The sequence below is a fragment of the Clupea harengus genome, chromosome 2 (assembly GCF_900700415.2).
Source record: "Clupea harengus chromosome 2, Ch_v2.0.2, whole genome shotgun sequence".
Taxonomy (NCBI): Eukaryota; Metazoa; Chordata; class Actinopteri; order Clupeiformes; family Clupeidae; genus Clupea; species Clupea harengus.
This window is the reverse complement of record NC_045153.1, coordinates 13,829,355-13,846,064: the sequence shown is the minus strand read 5'-3', so window position 1 is coordinate 13,846,064 and position 16,710 is coordinate 13,829,355. Positions and strand designations below refer to the sequence as shown.

Genomic DNA, 16,710 nt, shown 5'->3' with positions numbered 1-16,710 from the left:
CCAGCCTACAGTGGGGCAGTCGGGGTGGGCGTTACCAGCCTACAGTGGAGCAGTCGGGGTGGGCGTTACCAGCCTACAGTGGAGTAGTCGGGGTGGGCGTCACCAGCCTACAGTGGGGCAGTCAGGGGTGGGGGCCGTCACCAGCCTACGGTGGGGCAGTCGGGGTGGGCGTCACCAGCCTACAGTGGGGCAGTCGGGGTGGGCGTCACCAGCCTACAGTGGAGCAGTCGGGGTGGGCGTCACCAGCCTACAGTGGGGCAGTCGGGGTGGGCGTCACCAGCCTACAGTGGAGCAGTCGGGGTGGGCGTCACCAGCCTACAGTGGGGCAGTCGGGGGTGGGGGCCGTCACCAGCCTACAGTGGGGCAGTCGGGGTGGGCGTCACCAGCCTACAGTGGGGCAGTCAGGGGTGGGGGCCGTCACCAGCCAAGTCAGGGCCAGAGCTCGAGTTAGAGTTAGAATCAGAGTTGGAGTAACGCCATCACGTCAGCTCAGCCCATCACACTCACGCCCGTCACAATCACACTAGTCACTGTCACACTCGTCACTCTCACGCCCCTCACAATCACGGCAATCACATTCACACCCGTCACACCTTCAGCTGATGGCAGGTTGCTGCATCACCAGTGAAACTGGACTAACCTGGAAGTAGAAGTCCAGAATGGACGTCATGTCAGTCCCCTCTGGAAAACACTGGAGAGAGAAACAGAGAAGGAAAGAGAGTGAGAGAGAAATTCTATGAAAGGTTTCTCAAGTAGACTCACATTGCAATGTAGAGTGCAAACTACAGCTAGCAAAAAAGAGAGAAACAGCTCTCTTAGCTGTGGAACGTTGTGAATTTGTTCCACTTCAAAAAGATTTACAACTTCCATCTCAAAAACTTTATCATAGTCACAAAACAGAGAAAAAGTGTGCCAAAAGAAAAAACCAACACTACATCAAATTTGACAAGGACAAACACAAAAGACATATGTGGTCACAGGTGAGCCAACGCACACACAGACACACACACACACACACACAGACACACACAGACACACACAGACACACACACACACAGACACACACACACACACACACACACACACACACGCCGCCAGCCAATACATACCTTCTTCTCTTTCATGTAGTAGCCGATGGCAAAATTCCTGTCCCCTGTCTCACGTTCTGACTGGAATCTGGGTCAGAGCGAAGAGAAAACATGACAATCACTCAAGAGCACTGCCAACACCCCAGCCGTTAAAACAACAACAACAACAAAAATACTCCCATGCTACTCGCATCCAACTACAAGACGGTTTTCCAGTTGTGAAATTATATTCAATTCAATTTTTTTTGTCGTGGTACAATGAACCTTCATATCAAGTTTAGTCTCCTCTCTGATTTACTTTGGTAAACACGCTGAATATTTATGAGGCTTCGTTAGGCTTTCATGATGTCTGCAGGCTGAAGACAAATCGGGGCTCTGAATAATGAAGGGTGCTATCGGGTAGGCTACCGCAAGCGTGAGTGAGTGGAGGGTGCTATCGGGTAGGCTACCGCAGGCCTGGGTGAGTGGAGGGTGCTATCGGGTAGGCTACCGCAGGCCTGAGTGAGTGGAGGGTGCTATCGGGTAGGCTACCGCAAGCGTGAGTGAGTGGAGGGTGCTATCGGGTAGGCTACCGCAAGCGTGAGTGAGTGGAGGGTGCTATCGGGTAGGCTACCGCAGGCCTGGGTGAGTGGAGGGTGCTATCGGGTAGGCTACCGCAAGCGTGAGTGAGTGGAGGGTGCTATCGGGTAGGCTACCGCAGGCCTGGGTGAGTGGAGGGTGCTATCGGGTAGGCTACCGCAGGCCTGAGTGAGTGGAGGGTGCTATCGGGTAGGCTACCGCAAGCGTGAGTGAGTGGAGGGTGCTATCGGGTAGGCTACCGCAAGCGTGAGTGAGTGGAGGGTGCTATCGGGTAGGCTACCGCAGGCCTGGGTGAGTGGAGGGTGCTATCGGGTAGGCTACCGCAGGCCTGAGTGAGTGGAGGGTGCTATCGGGTAGGCTACCGCAAGCGTGAGTGAGTGGAGGGTGCTATCGGGTAGGCTACCGCAAGCGTGAGTGAGTGGAGGGTGCTATCGGGTAGGCTACCGCAGGCCTGAGTGAGTGGAGGGTGCTATCGGGTAGGCTACCGCAAGCGTGAGTGAGTGGAGGGTGCTATCGGGTAGGCTACCGCAGGCCTGGGTGAGTGGAGGGTGCTATCGGGTAGGCTACCGCAGGCCTGAGTGAGTGGAGGGTGCTATCGGGTAGGCTACCGCAGGCCTGAGTGAGTGGAGGGTGCTATCGGGTAGGCTACCGCAGGCCTGAGTGAGTGGAGGGTGCTATCGGGTAGGCTACCGCAGGCCTGAGTGAGTGGAGGGTGCTATCGGGTAGGCTACCGCAGGCCTGAGTGAGTGAGTGAGTCGTGAGGTGTGTAACTTACGTGGCGTTGCTGAATCCCACATACTCATTGCCTGCCATCTTCTGCAGGAAGTTCATAACCTGTGATGCGTATAAAAAGAGTGTGTTCAAGTGTGTCAAATGAACAAATATGTTCTGTTTTTTTAAACTAACTACATGAGCACCTAGGCTGTTTGCTCTTTATTTTTATGACTCTTTGAGCAAAGCGCATCGGTGGACTGCTAGGCACCAGTGCACTGCTCTACACTCTGTCTCTCTTGAGTTAAACAAATGTGATTACTGTGTCAGTTTAAGAGCTACTCACGTAGTCAAACTTCTCAGCGTTGCCTGCTCCCTGCTGAAGGACAATATGAGGAAAAGAAGAGTCGGAGGGAACAGTCGGTGAACAGTTTTACAGGAAGAGCGCACAGACAAAAACATATTAAAAGAAGCAGGTCTAACAGAGCTCTGAGAGTGGTTCATGGTTTTCTAATTAACGCTTCAGCACTGAACTACAGTAGATAAGAGAACACTCACACAATTACAGACAAAGAGAAATTGCATGAGTGCTTTCACAGAAAAAAAAAATAATGAAGAAAATTCAGGCAATTAGTGGAATTATATGAGATAAAAACACTCTACATGAAGAAGTAAGGAGTCGTATCATGGTTTATTAAGAAAAGATAATGACACTAGGGTTCTGTGGTGCACACAATGTCTCTAAGAAAGATTTTGGTATCAATACTAAGTAGAGATATAGGGTGAGTATCAAATGGTGGAAATACTGCAGGTTAACAGATGGGAGGTTTCTCCAGGCCACACTGGCAGCGCATTGTACATCTTTCTGATAGAGAGACAGGTCAGAGGGAGGGAGTGAAATGGAATTAAGAACACTGGCCAGACACTGTTTACTTGTGTACTGGTGCATGGGGTGTGTGTGTCTTGTGTGTGTGTGCAGAGGCAAGAAGAGTGTGTGAGTGAGTGTGTGTGTCTTTCTGGTCATGTGTGTGTAGAGGCAAGAAGAGTGTGTGTTGGTGAGTAAGTGTGTGTGTCTTTATGGTCATGTCTGTGCTGAGGCAAGAAGAGTGTGTGTTGGTGAGTGAGTGTGTGTCTTTGTGTGTGTGCGTGCTCGAGTGTGTGTGTGTGTCTGTATGTGTGTATGCGTGCTTGAGTGTGTGTGTGTGTGTGTGTGTGTGTGTGTGTGTGTGTGTGTGTGTGTGTGTGTGTGTGTGTGTGTGGGTGTGTGTGTGTGTGTGTGTGTGTGTATGTGTGTGTGTGTGTGTGTGTGTGTGTGTGTGTGTGTGTGTGTGTGTGTTTGAGTGTGTGTGTGTGTGTGTGTGTGTGTGTGTATGCTCTCAGTAGGGTAAATCAGCCTGCATGTGGATTAAGGTTAACATGTGTCATATGGGAAGCTTGGAGGATCAGGGCCCATTAGCAGGACAAGGAGCTGGCAGCCAGGTGGAAAGAGGGATTGGAAAATGGTGCATTAGGTAGAGAAAGAGGGCGAGAAAGAGAGAGAGCAAGAGAGAGAAATAGTGAAAAGGCGTAGAGAGTGTGTGAGTGAGAAATGAACAGAGAAAGAGGGACAGGAAGATAGAGGGGGTGTCAAGAAAATGGTCAACAGAAGGAACCTAGCTAAGGAACTTATCTCTAACACTGGAACTGAGGATGTATATGTCCCATGCACTTAAACTTCAGGCCTTAGTGCGTGTTTGGCCATGGGCAAAAAGTATATACGTAGATATAATCTCATTGCTAGCCCTGAACATAACATGGACAGCATGATGGCTTATTTACCAAAACTATAGGACAAACTCAGACTGGAGTGGCTGCCAATCAGTTTGTGTCCAGCCTGAGTCAAAGAAGAGGTTTTAAAAAAGTGTAAATGCAGAAGAATTACCAACTTCGACCTTTGACCTGCTGCAGGTCAAAATCCCACAGGGGCAAAATCTCACAGATCCTAATTCTGCAAAATATGCAACAACATGAAAAAGCAAAAAAAACTAAACAAAACAAAACACACAGCTTTAAAAACAACCTTTAAACACTATATCACATGGTACTTGGTTTACTGGTACAGTCTCTACTGATACGATGGGGGGACTGAAGGAAGGTGAAAAGGGGGGTGGGGGGGAGTTGCAGGGCAAAAGAACACCATGTCGTGCGGTGCTTTCAAGAGAATCATCAACCACCAGGTAGGAACAGAGTGAAAGAGATAGAGAGATTCACACCACCAAACTACAGAGCACAGTACACTCCAGGAACAAATCATTCAATGGAGGAGGACAAGGAGAAGAAGGACACTCTCTTCATTCAGAGCAGAGAGAGAGAGAGAGAGAGTGTCACGGAGCCACAATGGGTGAAGTCACAATGAGAATGATGAGGCTATGCTATTTTAGATAGCTCACACAATAACCTGCCTGGTTAGGGCTTATTTCCCCTCAGAATGCTGACTTTGTATTTGATAGTGTGGTTACAGATGTAGAGAGTTTATCCGATTTATAGGATTATTATTATAATATAACTATAACTATAATTACAACAATTTGCTTTCCATTTCACGTGTGTGTGGCGGGGTTGGGGGTTGGTGGGGGGTGTATGTATCACATACACACCTACGGTGAGGCCTTTTCAAACATACTGACAGAGGTGGGCTACATAGTGTAGGCAGGATCAAAGAAAGCCACATTTAGGGGCCGATCACACCGAAACGCGTCGCTATAGGCGCAGCCGCTTAAGGCGCAGCCCCTTCAAAAACGCCTTGGCCAAGCGCGCCGGGCAAAACAGCCTGGTGCGCCTGTGAAGCGGGGATGTGTGCGCAACCGGGCGATCAAACGTAATAAAATCTATTGGTGTTTAAATCATTTTTGGACTTCAAATTATATAGTTCCTTGTAGTTAAATACCGAAAAAATTAAGGTTTTATCTATATTCGCCATCGCCATTTTCGTTTGTTTTTGCTGCCGTTCTTACCACATCTACCAGCATCAAAACAGGAAGGAAGTGGTAAAGTAGTAAAGCCTGTCTCTTGCTTGATCTGATTTGCTGCCTGGGCCGAGTGTGACATTGATGAGCTGTGCGACTCCGCGCCTTGCGCTGAAAAGTTAAGAATATTTAAACTTTTATGCGCGCCTAAAAACCGCTAGAAAACACGAAGCGCGGCGCATTAAAAGCCTGCATGAAAGGCGCGCCGTACCATAGTAAAACAATGGTTTTGCTAGTGACGTGTTTCTAGAAACGTGTCTCGTGTGATCGGCCACATACTGTGTGTGTGTGTGTGTCCAACCCCATTCCCCATTACATAGCCAGGGGTGGAGTGGTGAGAGAAGGATCTCTGGAGTGGGTACCGGTAAATGAATTTCATCACCAAAAATTCATTTGCGACAGAGAGAAAGACGTCAGACAGAGATATGGTCCTACAGCACCACTAGATGAGTCACTCCAGTTAACGAATGCGAGGAAGGAGAGCGGGGGGAGGGGGGGTGGGGGTGTCACACGCTAGTAGTCGAACGTGAGACGGCACACAGCCATGATGGGAACACTATTAGAGAGGAATTATCTGACAAGAAGAGATGAGAGTAACATACGTCATCCCCCTCACAGCTTTAGTCTTCAACAGGGAACCTACAATGTGCATGAAGGGTCAATCCCAGCCAGACTCATAATATATGTATATATTATATATAATGTACACTTACAGTCTATGTAATATGTTTAACATCAATAGCTAGTGGTTACGTTATTAGAAGTTAATAGAAGATAATAGGTGTTAATACACACTCTTACAAAAAACAAGAGCATCTCCACATAAAATTCAACCACAGACTCCACCATCAATCAGATCAAAGACACGTCTTTCAAATATCATTGTTCATTCTGGAATTAAACAAACAGGCAACTTTAAGGGATATGGCTGTCACAGTTCATTAGCTACTAGAAGCTACTACAGTGTCCAGGCTTCTGCATGTTTTTTTTTCCTACCAAAAATTAAATCTGGTTGCTCTTTAATGGGTATTGGGGGTACAGGTGGCTCTTTAATGGATATTGGGGGTACCGGTTGCTCTTTAATAAGTGTTAGTGGGACAGTGGTTAGCATCTGTGCCCTCCAAGCTGTTCACCCAGGGTTGATTCCTGGCTGCTGCCGGATGCCTATGTAATTAGCTTTGGATAAAAGCGCCTGCTAAATACGAGACCTAAATACCTTTACCCTTAACCTCAGATACCCTCAGATCTCTTAATCTCTGTTTACTAGTCCAGTGCCCACACGAGCACCTCCGCTGGGCTACTCCGCTGGGCTACTCCGCTGGGCTGTAGTTACCCCAGGGCACCACTAGGAGCCTGGCCTCCATCTCTCTCTCTCTCTCTCTCTCTCTCTCTCTCACCCTGCAACTGCATAATGTTGCCCCTCTTCATAAACTAAAGATAAGCACCGTGACGGAGTGCTGTCACTACAGATGAATATGTGCTCTGACTGCCATACCATCGAGCCAAGCTCTTTGGCATTGCCGTTATGGTGCAGGTTTGGTACCCTGTAGACCCGGGTTCAAGGCCGGGTAAGGGTGACTGCTCTCTCCCTTTGCTACAAGCCCCTCGCTCCAGCAAGATTACAGTTCCCCACTGCAACAGCACAATGCTGCTTCTCTCCATACACTACAGGTCAACGCCCTCGCTCCAGCAAGACTACAGTTCCCATAGAGCACCTCTGACCTGGTACCACTGAACCACCACATTCATATTAACACTGAAGGAACAAACTGGGTCTTATTGTGCTGATGTTAAGTACAGGGGGAGGTTCTGTTAGGGTTACTGTTATCACACTTCATTAGGGAGAATAACAGAAGCAAGAATGTGGATTTGAGCTGAAAGGGGGCTTACCTTTATCAGGGACGTGCACACTATCGCCCCAGCATTGACCATCGGATTATGGGGTTTATCTGAAATAAAGATTAATTAATTTGTTTTTCAAATAATATTCTCGATTTAAAAAAAAAAAAAAATCAATGTGTGCATAGGGTACAGTAGCCCATGGTTTTTATGAAACATAATATAACAAACGAACACACTGTACGTCACACTGGCTAAGAAAGGGCAAGAACAGAAAAGAGAAGGCTGATTTAAGAAACAATTAGATGCCAGTTTGGATGTTTGGTGTGAGTTTGTTGTGTGTGCGTGTGTGTGTGTGTGTGTGTGCCTGCATCTCTGTGGGGGCTCGTCCACCTTCTGTGCAAAGTTGATCATCTGAAATGTCCTGCTCAGTCATTCAACCTTCATCTTGTTACCATGGCAACAAAGGGCAGGGAGCGTCAGCGCTAAGGTGAGCCCAGACCGAACACGTCAGCTAGTCACAGGGGATCCGGCTCATTAAATCACTACACTGTAATGAGACCGATTCTGGATGTTTTCATAAATGAATTAATCTCATAAGACATGAGATGACAGCACACTGTAAGTGAGTCTTCTTCTACAGCTGCAGGAGTGCTCCCCAACACTACAGCTACGACCTGAGAAAAGCACTGCGGAGAACACTCAGCGATGACTCACTCCTCAGACGCACGCCGTCTTTTTCCTTTCACACAGAAACATAAAGAGCTGCTGTGGAGGGTACGCGGTTATGACACACGCCTGAGACACAAGCTGTCTCTTTTCACTCACTCAGAAACATAATGAGGGGAAGGCTGTGTGTTAGTGATCGCCGGATGTGGGAATAGGTCACCCGCCCCCCCCCACCACACACACACACACACACACACACACACACACACAACCCCCTCCAATTAAATTCCTTCACCCCTGTCAATCCATAACACCAGCCACCTCACACCTCACACGGTAGCGCTACCTACGTCACTGTAATACATAGTACATCGCAGTGTTAATTTCGTTGACGAAAACTATGACGAAAAATATTCGTTAACGACCTTTTTCCCGTGACTAAGACGAGACTAAGACGTGACGAAAACGGATCTTTATAAATAAAAACTATGACTAAATCTATTTTAACTTTCGTTGACGAGACGAGACGAGACGAGACGAAATGTTGGTGGTTGACTAAGTCACAATTGTTTTTTTTTTTTCTAAACTTGTATGCACATCATTGGTTGAATGTTGCCCGGTCCTGTATCTATCCCTCCTCCACTCTCTGAGATGGCCAGACATGCAAGTGACGCCCTATGGCTGAACGTTATGATGGCTGAAGTTCAAGCACTCGGTACTGGAAGACAAATAAGAATAGATATCTGGACAGTCTTTAATTATAACTTGACAGAAAATAAAGCACCGCAATAACCGGAGAGAAACCTTGTGGCTTCAAAATAGGTGGGAAGAACACAACAAGAGGCACCTGAAAGCGCACAAGACAACCCTGCCATTTATGCCAAGGTAAATTAGCTAGTAACTCTCAATGATAATTAGCTAATGTTAACTAGTTATTCGAATATATTAGCCAACGTTAAGTTAACTTCAAAGGGGCAGTCGAGTGTATAGGTTGTGTCAGCTTGGATAACTAGCTAGTCATTTTCGATTGAAACCTCCCGTTTGGCTGGGCAAATGAGTTCCAAAACTTTTAGCTAGCTAACGTTGGCTAACTATGAGGTAGCATAGCTAAGTTATACTAGCTAGTTATCGATAGCTAGTATAACTTAGCTATCCTTACCTTGGCATAAATGGCAGGGTTGTCTTGTGCGCTTTCAGGTGCCTCTTGTTGTGTTCTTCCCACCTATTTTGAAGCCACAAGGTTTCTCTCCGGTTATTGCGGTGCATTGTGTTTTATTTTCTGTCAAGTGTAGTGAACACATTGCAGAATGGACTATAGGACAGGCCACGCATGACATTAATCAAGAAAAAATAAATGAATATGTGATTGGTTTACATATCCTTGTCTATTTATGCAATTGTTATTATCATTGGCACTACTTTCAACTCTCAAACTATCCGTCTAGCTAAATACTGTATGTTGGTTATCAGATTGCACAGCAATTCATATGGAGGATATGTGGTTGATTTAACTAAGGCCAGGTAGGCATAGTAGTTGTATTGTGTTATCAGATCATTTGAATCTTCAAAATCTAGACTTGATATTCTCTTATATTTTAATGATAATACTGTTAATTAAGTATTGCCTTAAAATTATTATTTACATTGAATTCATTGGAATTCAGCTGTAGGCATATACTAGGAGATCTGTATCTTAGAGACGAATTGCATCCACAGTTTAAGTACTGCAAGCTTGACTATTATGCAGTTGTAGACACAACACAAGGGGTCCCCGGGCCTGATAAGGGATGGAAAGGAGTTTAATGTGACTATAAGATGGACTTAACTTTTAGTTTAATGTGACTAAAATGTAATGAGACTTCGTCGACTAAAACTAGACTAAAATGTTTTGAGTTTTCGTTGACGAAAACTAGACTAAAACTAAGCAGGATAAAAATGACTAAAAGTGACTAAAACTAATATGCATTTTCGTCTAAAGACTAAGACTAAGACTAAATCTAAAATAGCTGCCAAAATTAACACTGGTACATCGTAACACAGCCGATAACACCGTAAGGGTAAGACAGCTGGGGATCTATTCTTAGTTTGAGTTGAGATGTGCTACATTTGGTGTCAGTCAGAGGCTCTAGTCACAAACACACAGTTTCTGATCATCTCCAAAGACCCTTCAGCCGGAGCCTGTGCTCAGAGTTTACAAGCATTCAAATGAAAACAATGTCTTATCTGAGGTGACTGTTTTTATCAGGATGGTTTGTTGTGTGTGTGATGGCTATTGGGGGGCTCTTGGATGGGATTCTGTGGTTCTTTGTAGAATTGGGTGTAGAATTGGGTGTAGAATTAGGTGTAGAATTAGGTGTAGAATTAGGTGTAACCCAGCGGTCAAGGTATACGGGTGAGTCTGACCACCTGTGTAGAGAGGGGGTGTGACTCCGGGAATGTGATGAACTGGGCCAATGTTAACTGTTTGGGGAACACAGCGATGCTGGACTGCAAAAACAGGTTTTAGTGTTAAGTCTGTTTTTCAGCTCTGTACGTGATGCATGTGTTTGTGGGTGTGTATGTGTATGTGTGTGTGTGTGTGTGTGAGAGAGAGAGAATGTGTGTTTATGTGTGTAAGATTGTGTCTGTATGAGAATGTGTGTGTAGGAGTGTGAGATTATGTGTGTTTATGTGTGTAAGAATGTGTCTGTATGAAAATGTGTGTGTAGGAGTGTGAGATTATGTGTGTGTGTGTGGGAAGGTGGGTGTATCCCCTCACCATCCTCGTCCAGGAAAAGCTTGTTGAAGCGCAGGCCGCTGGGCTCCTTGCCGATGAACCGGTGCACGTACTCGGTGCCGTGGTCGTGCACAGCGATGGCGTACTTCAGGGGCTTGACGCACGACTGCAGGCAGAACGGGACCTTAGTGTCGCCCACCGTGTGCCTGAGTGAAATAGCCATTTCAAACGGTCAGAACAGAACAGAAAAACAGATCAGAGATCAGAGCTCTGAGACACACAGTGAGATCTGTCTGACTAATCCTGCAGATATAAAACATAGATTTTCATTTTCCACTTTGTAATAAATACTGAACACACTGAACAAGATTAGTTCCACATTTAACAATTTGTTTCCCACATGTCCCATCGATCTGTATGGTAACACTGGGATTAATTATCACATTGAAGTGGACTATCAAGACATGATGCTCGTAGAAAACCACATACTGTGATATCAGCACGACAGAGACAAGCGATCACTAACACAAGACTGTGTGGGCTACACCATAAGGATAACGAGAAAGTTGTGGCAGATAAATCGACGGGACAATCTGTCGGGACCCATGCAGTTACAGTGACCCTGATCTCCGCATGCTGCAAAGGGCACTTACGAGAAATCAGCCACTTCCCCACACAAACAGAACACACAGTGACGAGGCAATCAGATAAACAGTCAGTGCTTGCCATGTCACTGGCACGGCGATGACACCTCAGTTCTTTTAAGAAACGAAAAAGGACTTAGAGTATGTCTAACACATCGGCAACAGGGTGTGTCGCTCAAACGGAGATAAAAATAAGCAGCAGAGAACAAACAAAGTGCACTAACAGCGTCGGATTTATCTTTATTGCCTCTGGAATGGTAATGACACGATCGAAAGGTACTGATTAGCGGACGCACCACTCAGAAAGCGTCCATGTGTGTGTACAACTTTACGATCGTTATCACAGGAGCGGAGGAGTGAGCTGTTACCTTCCACACTGATGCGCCATTAAGTGTATATATGAGGAATGTGTTTAGGTTATGAAAAATAACTGCCATTGGCCAAAGTCCAACACATAAATAGCAAGAAGCATAAATAAAGGTGTGCTAGGTATATTTCCAGAGGGATAGAAAAGCTTTATCTTCACGATAAGATACGCCGGCCCTTTATCGGTAGGCTCTCAGAACTACAAAGGAAGTTTTGGTATTCGTCGAGCTGCGACAACTTGTACTGTTCTGCGATTTACAATATGTTTCTGATTGATCTATATGTTTCTGATTGAGGCTCCAGAACTTGGCATACTTGCCAATGGAGCTTTCGATACATGCAGTCATTTGTACACAAATTCAAATGGCCACAAATGTTGCCTTCAAGCTGCACACAAGAGCCAAGAACTCACAGGATGCCTAGAATGCACAGAAAGTGATCTTCCAAGCCTACCTTTGTCCATCCACTGTGCATAGGGACACAGCCCACAGGTCCGGACTGAATTTGGCAAGCTGGGGAATGTAGTCAGCAACCTGAAGAGAGCCACACAAGCACAAATAGCACTATAAAGACTACAACTATGAAGGAATGAGAAGATATAGACATAGAATGAATAGATGACACACACGCATGAAATAAACAAACAAGAAAGCTGGATGAAAATACAGTACGACCTGTAGTGGGACTGCACACACCTGCCCTTCGTTGAGGTCTTTGGCACTCTCGTACAGCTCATCGATGTGGGAGGCGAAGGACGGGAAGTCAGGGATGACAAACTTCTTGCGGAAGGCCTGCGTCAGCAGCACAATGTTGCTCTGGACACATCTGCACAGGAGGACAGGCAGGGCAGGCCATGTTAGTGTACCTGTGGCTTATCCATTAGCATATAGGATGCTAGCAATGCTGCAGTCTGACAAGCCATTTTTTAGACAGCCCATTCTCTGTGGGCATTAAATTGTTGTGCATAAGATGCTTGTTAACTTTATTCTTTATTTGGATCCCCATTAGCTTCCAGAAAGTGGTCGCTAGTCTCCCTGGGGTCCGTGGAGTATAACGAGCATAGGTGAGTGTGTGTGTGACATGGCGTATAACGAGCATAGGTGAGTGTGTGTGTGACGTGGAGTATAATGAGCATAGGTGAGTGTGTGTGACATGGAGTATAATGAGCATAGGTGAGTGAGTGTGTGACGTGGCGTATAACGAGCATAGGTGAGTGTGTGTGACGTGTTTAGGACTAAAAGGGGATGTAATATGGGCTGCCTGATCTGCCTCTATTTCAGGGATCAGCTCTGTGGCCAGTAAATATTTTTGAATCATGATGCTGGTTCACATTATTATTCACTTTTGCTTGTTTTTGGATTTGGGGACTTTTTCTGCTGTAAATCAGTTGCTCTTGCACTGATGAGCTATTGTGGGGTGGTGTGGGGTTGTGTGGTGTGGTGTGGTGTGGGGGGGTGTGGTGTGGTGTGGGGTTGTGTGGTGTGGTGTGGTGTGGGGTGGGGTGGGGTGGTGTGGGGTGGTGTGGTATCATGTCGGAGACACACCTGTGAATAAGGACAAAAAGCAGAAGACTTTTAAATGGAACTGGCCCTGGGTGGTCCCATTCTTGACCAGGCCAGACCCAGGACAGACCCGGGCCAAAGTCAACAGCTATTTGGGTAATACCGTCAGTCATACTCTGTTGTTGAGTTTCGACTATGAGTTCACGTAGCGAATTCGTGGGTTGAATTAGCATTTGCAGGGACCTCATAAATTCACATTATTCTGCACCATCCTCTCTTAGGTTTCCTGGAAACAGAGAAATTCTCACAGCCTCCCCTGCTTTGTGCTTCTGCGGCACTGATTTACATTTTACGCCTGAGGGTGGAACAGTGAGGTGTGCTTCTAACACACAAGTCTCACAACATGCACACACACACACACACACACACACACAGAGAGATCTTCTGAGTGTGCACAGACTTGGGTCACACTTTATTTGGATAGTCTGCCTGCCAGAGACCATACAGAGGGTTTGTTGAAATTCCAGTTCATTCTTTGTAATTGTTCACTGAACATCACCCTTAACCAAACCCAACCCCAACCCCCCAACTGTAACCATAATTCATAGTTAACATAAATAAACATAGTCTGTTTATAATCCGAGCATCTGTAGATAGTCTATAGAAGGCCATCCAAATAAAGTGTGACCCAGTCATGCGTCTACAGGAATAACGTTATGCCAACATTTGTGTTTACATTTATTCATCTGGCAGACGCTTTTATCCAAAAGCAACTTACTGAGGGACACCAGTCAAGCCACAGTCAGTAAGGAGACAGAGACCACAAAGTAATGATTCCAGCCAATTTGCAAGAGGTGCCAAAGACAAGTGCCAACACTGGCTAAGATTGTCACAGTGGTAATATTAGAGTGAACGTGAGCAATGCTGTCCGCTGAGGGGGTAGCAGGGTTCAGAGGTCGTGTTGGGTGTAACCATACCAACGCAGGGAAAGCACTGACAACAAAGGGCAAGACTATAGTTCCCAACCCCAGTGAACCGATGTGCATGAAACCTTGCCTTAGGCAAAGACAGAAGTGTGTGTGTGTACACATGTGTAAGTGCTGAGGGTGAGTGTGTGTACACATGTGTGTGTGTGTGAGTGTGTGTGTGTGTACACATGTTTGAGGGCCTATATGTTCGGTGTGTGAGTGTGTGTGTGTGTGTGTACAAATGTGTAAGTGCCTATGTGTTCGGTGTGTGTGTACACATGTGTAAGTGCCTATGTGTGAGGTGTGTGTGCGTGTGTGTGTACACATATGTAAGTGCCTATGTGTGAGGTGTGTGTGTGCCCCTTGAACCAGGTTGTGGGTTGCCAGGTTGCATTGTGTGCGTAGATTGTGTTTCACAGATGATCTGGCAACTTCCGTAATGTCAGACAAAACATGCAAAACCGTGCAGATCCGTGTGTGAGGATCATTCATGATGAAGTTTGAGGGCCATGCAAATTGCAGAGTTTCCCGGCAGAAACAATGAGAGATGAAGACAGGCCCAGGAGAGCCCCAGGAGAGCCCCAGGAGAGCCCCAGGAGAGACCAAGGAGAAGCGGGACTGTTGGCAGTATAGATCAGTCAGGGCCAGTGTGTGACTGACTGGCCCACTGCCAAATCACAGAGGCCCTGACGCCCAGCGACATCTCACCACTCAAGGTCAGTTAAACCTGAGGCACATCATCCATCTATCCCCCTCAACCCCTCCTCCGGCTTGACACGCTGCCCGCAAACAAGGCTTTGATTGGCAGTTTCTGGCTGGACAGCCCTGCCTCTATAAACACATCAAGGCCAGAGGCGTGAGGAGGAGCTGTGGGGATAAATCAACTGTAGGCTGTAAAGCGTAAAATGGGTGGCGGGTGACTGTGGGTGGTTTGATCAACTCGAAGGAGTGGGGAGTGGTTTGATCAACTCAAGGGAGTGGGAGTGGTTTGATCAACTCGAGGGAGTGGGAGTGCTTTGACCGCCTGAGATGACTATCTGTGCTGAGATGAGGCATTGAAAGGCAGTGTGTCTGTGTGTGTGTTTCTCTCTCGATCTATCCCTCTCTCTCTCCATCTATCCCCCTCTCTCTCTCTCTGTGTGTGTGTGTATGAAGTCAAGGAAAGGGGAGGAAAGAAGTGAAGTGTATGGCGGTGCTCCTGCTCATACATGGCTTAGGTTAGACGAGCATGACTTTTCCTGCCGAGGACACTACCTATAAATAAGATGGTAGAGTGTCTCCCACTAATCACAGCTGTCATCCACGGTGTGTGTGTGTGTGTGTGTGTGTGTGTATGTGTGTGTGTGTGTGTATGTTTGCATATATGTGTAAGTGTGTGTGCGTGTGAGAACCTATGGTTGTTTGTGTAGCTGAGTGTTTAGGTTTCCACATGACAGGCCACTGTGTATGTGACCGTGTGTGTGTGTGTGCGTGTGTGTGTGTGTGTGTGTGTGTGTGTGTGTGTGTGTGTGTGTGTGCCTGTGTTAGTGCGGAGGGTGGTGGGTGGGGGGGTGTAGACATGCATATCTAAGTGTGAGTGAATGGGTGTGATTTTCTTGGGTGTCAGTCTGTCAGTCTGTGTGTTCCTGGTGTAATGTGAGCATGTGTGTGTGTGAAAAATGGCCAATGGAACACTCCTGCTGCATGGTAGCCATTTTGTATTGCGACCTTAGGCGTTTGGCATCAGTCAAGTTTACTGAAGATCATTGAAGGCTGTCGAGGTATTGGGATGGCGTGTGTTTCATAGTGTGCACTGGTGGCCTCTGGGTAATGGTTTGCCTGCCTCTAGGGCCTTTAGAATGGGAGTAAATGACGGGAGGAAGAACACTTCAGGAGATGGAGGGGTTGTGGAGGAGAAGAGGAGTGTAATGAGTGCACCCACTGAACTGTGCTTCAAAAGGAGTGTGTCATTAAGCAAATGAGACCTTTATGGGTGGGAGGGAGTAGAGGGTCGAAAACATTGCCACCCCATTCCGAGTGAAGTAATTATACCGCCCTTGAAAAAGAACATTAGTGTCTATATGATTCTATATGGTAGTGACTGTGTGCATGTATATGTGTGTGTGTGTGTGTGTGTGTGTGTGTGTGTGTGTGTGTGTGTGTGTGTGTGTGTGTGTGTGTGTGTGTGTGTGTGTGTGTGTGTGTATAACATTGACACCATCTAACGCAGATAATGACATGTGGAAATGCTAAAATAAAATGGAATAAAATTTCATATTTGACTTGTAATGTGTATAAAATGTGTGTGTTTGCACAAGCTTGGGTGTGTGTGTGTGTGCATGCTCATCCACACTGTGTGTATATATGTGTCCTTGTGATACAACCAACTTGAAGGGACACACTCCTCCCACACAGCCAACAGACCCCAGTGCTCAACATGTGGTGCTGAACCCTCCTCTGTGCATACTTCTTGTAACACGCTGTGTGTGTGTGCGTGCTTATCCACGCTGTGTGTGTGTGTGCGTGCTCATCCACGCTGTGTGTGTGTGCGTGCTCATCCACGCTGTGTGTGTGTGTGTGCATGCTCATCCACGCTGTGTGTGTATGTGTGTGTGTGCGTGCTCATCCATGCTGTGTGTGCGTG

At 46.6% G+C, this 16,710-nt stretch overlaps 1 protein-coding gene across 13 annotated transcripts in view; it reads right to left on the bottom strand.

The window, feature by feature from the left end:
• The window catches only part of glsb (glutaminase b), a 56,808-nt gene that overhangs the window by 20,237 nt on the left and 19,861 nt on the right, over positions 1–16,710 (bottom strand). For 5 of the 13 annotated variants that reach the window (XR_004165540.2, XM_031583580.2, XM_031583518.2 and 2 more), the window contains exons 4-12: positions 12,292–12,442; positions 12,071–12,150; positions 10,650–10,813; positions 10,298–10,378; positions 7,274–7,332; positions 2,725–2,757; positions 2,443–2,501; positions 1,110–1,176; positions 641–691 (exon numbers count right to left, since the gene is read on the bottom strand). Coding sequence is in view for 12 of the 13 variants with exons in the window: in XM_031583580.2 (XP_031439440.1) it covers positions 641–691; positions 1,110–1,176; positions 2,443–2,501; positions 2,725–2,757; positions 7,274–7,332; positions 10,298–10,378; positions 10,650–10,813; positions 12,071–12,150; positions 12,292–12,442 (745 nt within the window). In the remaining variant the exon portion in view is untranslated. The remainder of the gene's footprint in view (positions 1–640; positions 692–1,109; positions 1,177–2,442; positions 2,502–2,724; positions 2,758–7,273; positions 7,333–10,297; positions 10,379–10,649; positions 10,814–12,070; positions 12,151–12,291; positions 12,443–16,710) is intronic. The other 8 variants (XM_031583587.2, XM_031583557.2, XM_042709918.1 and 5 more) reach the window with 6 other exon arrangements.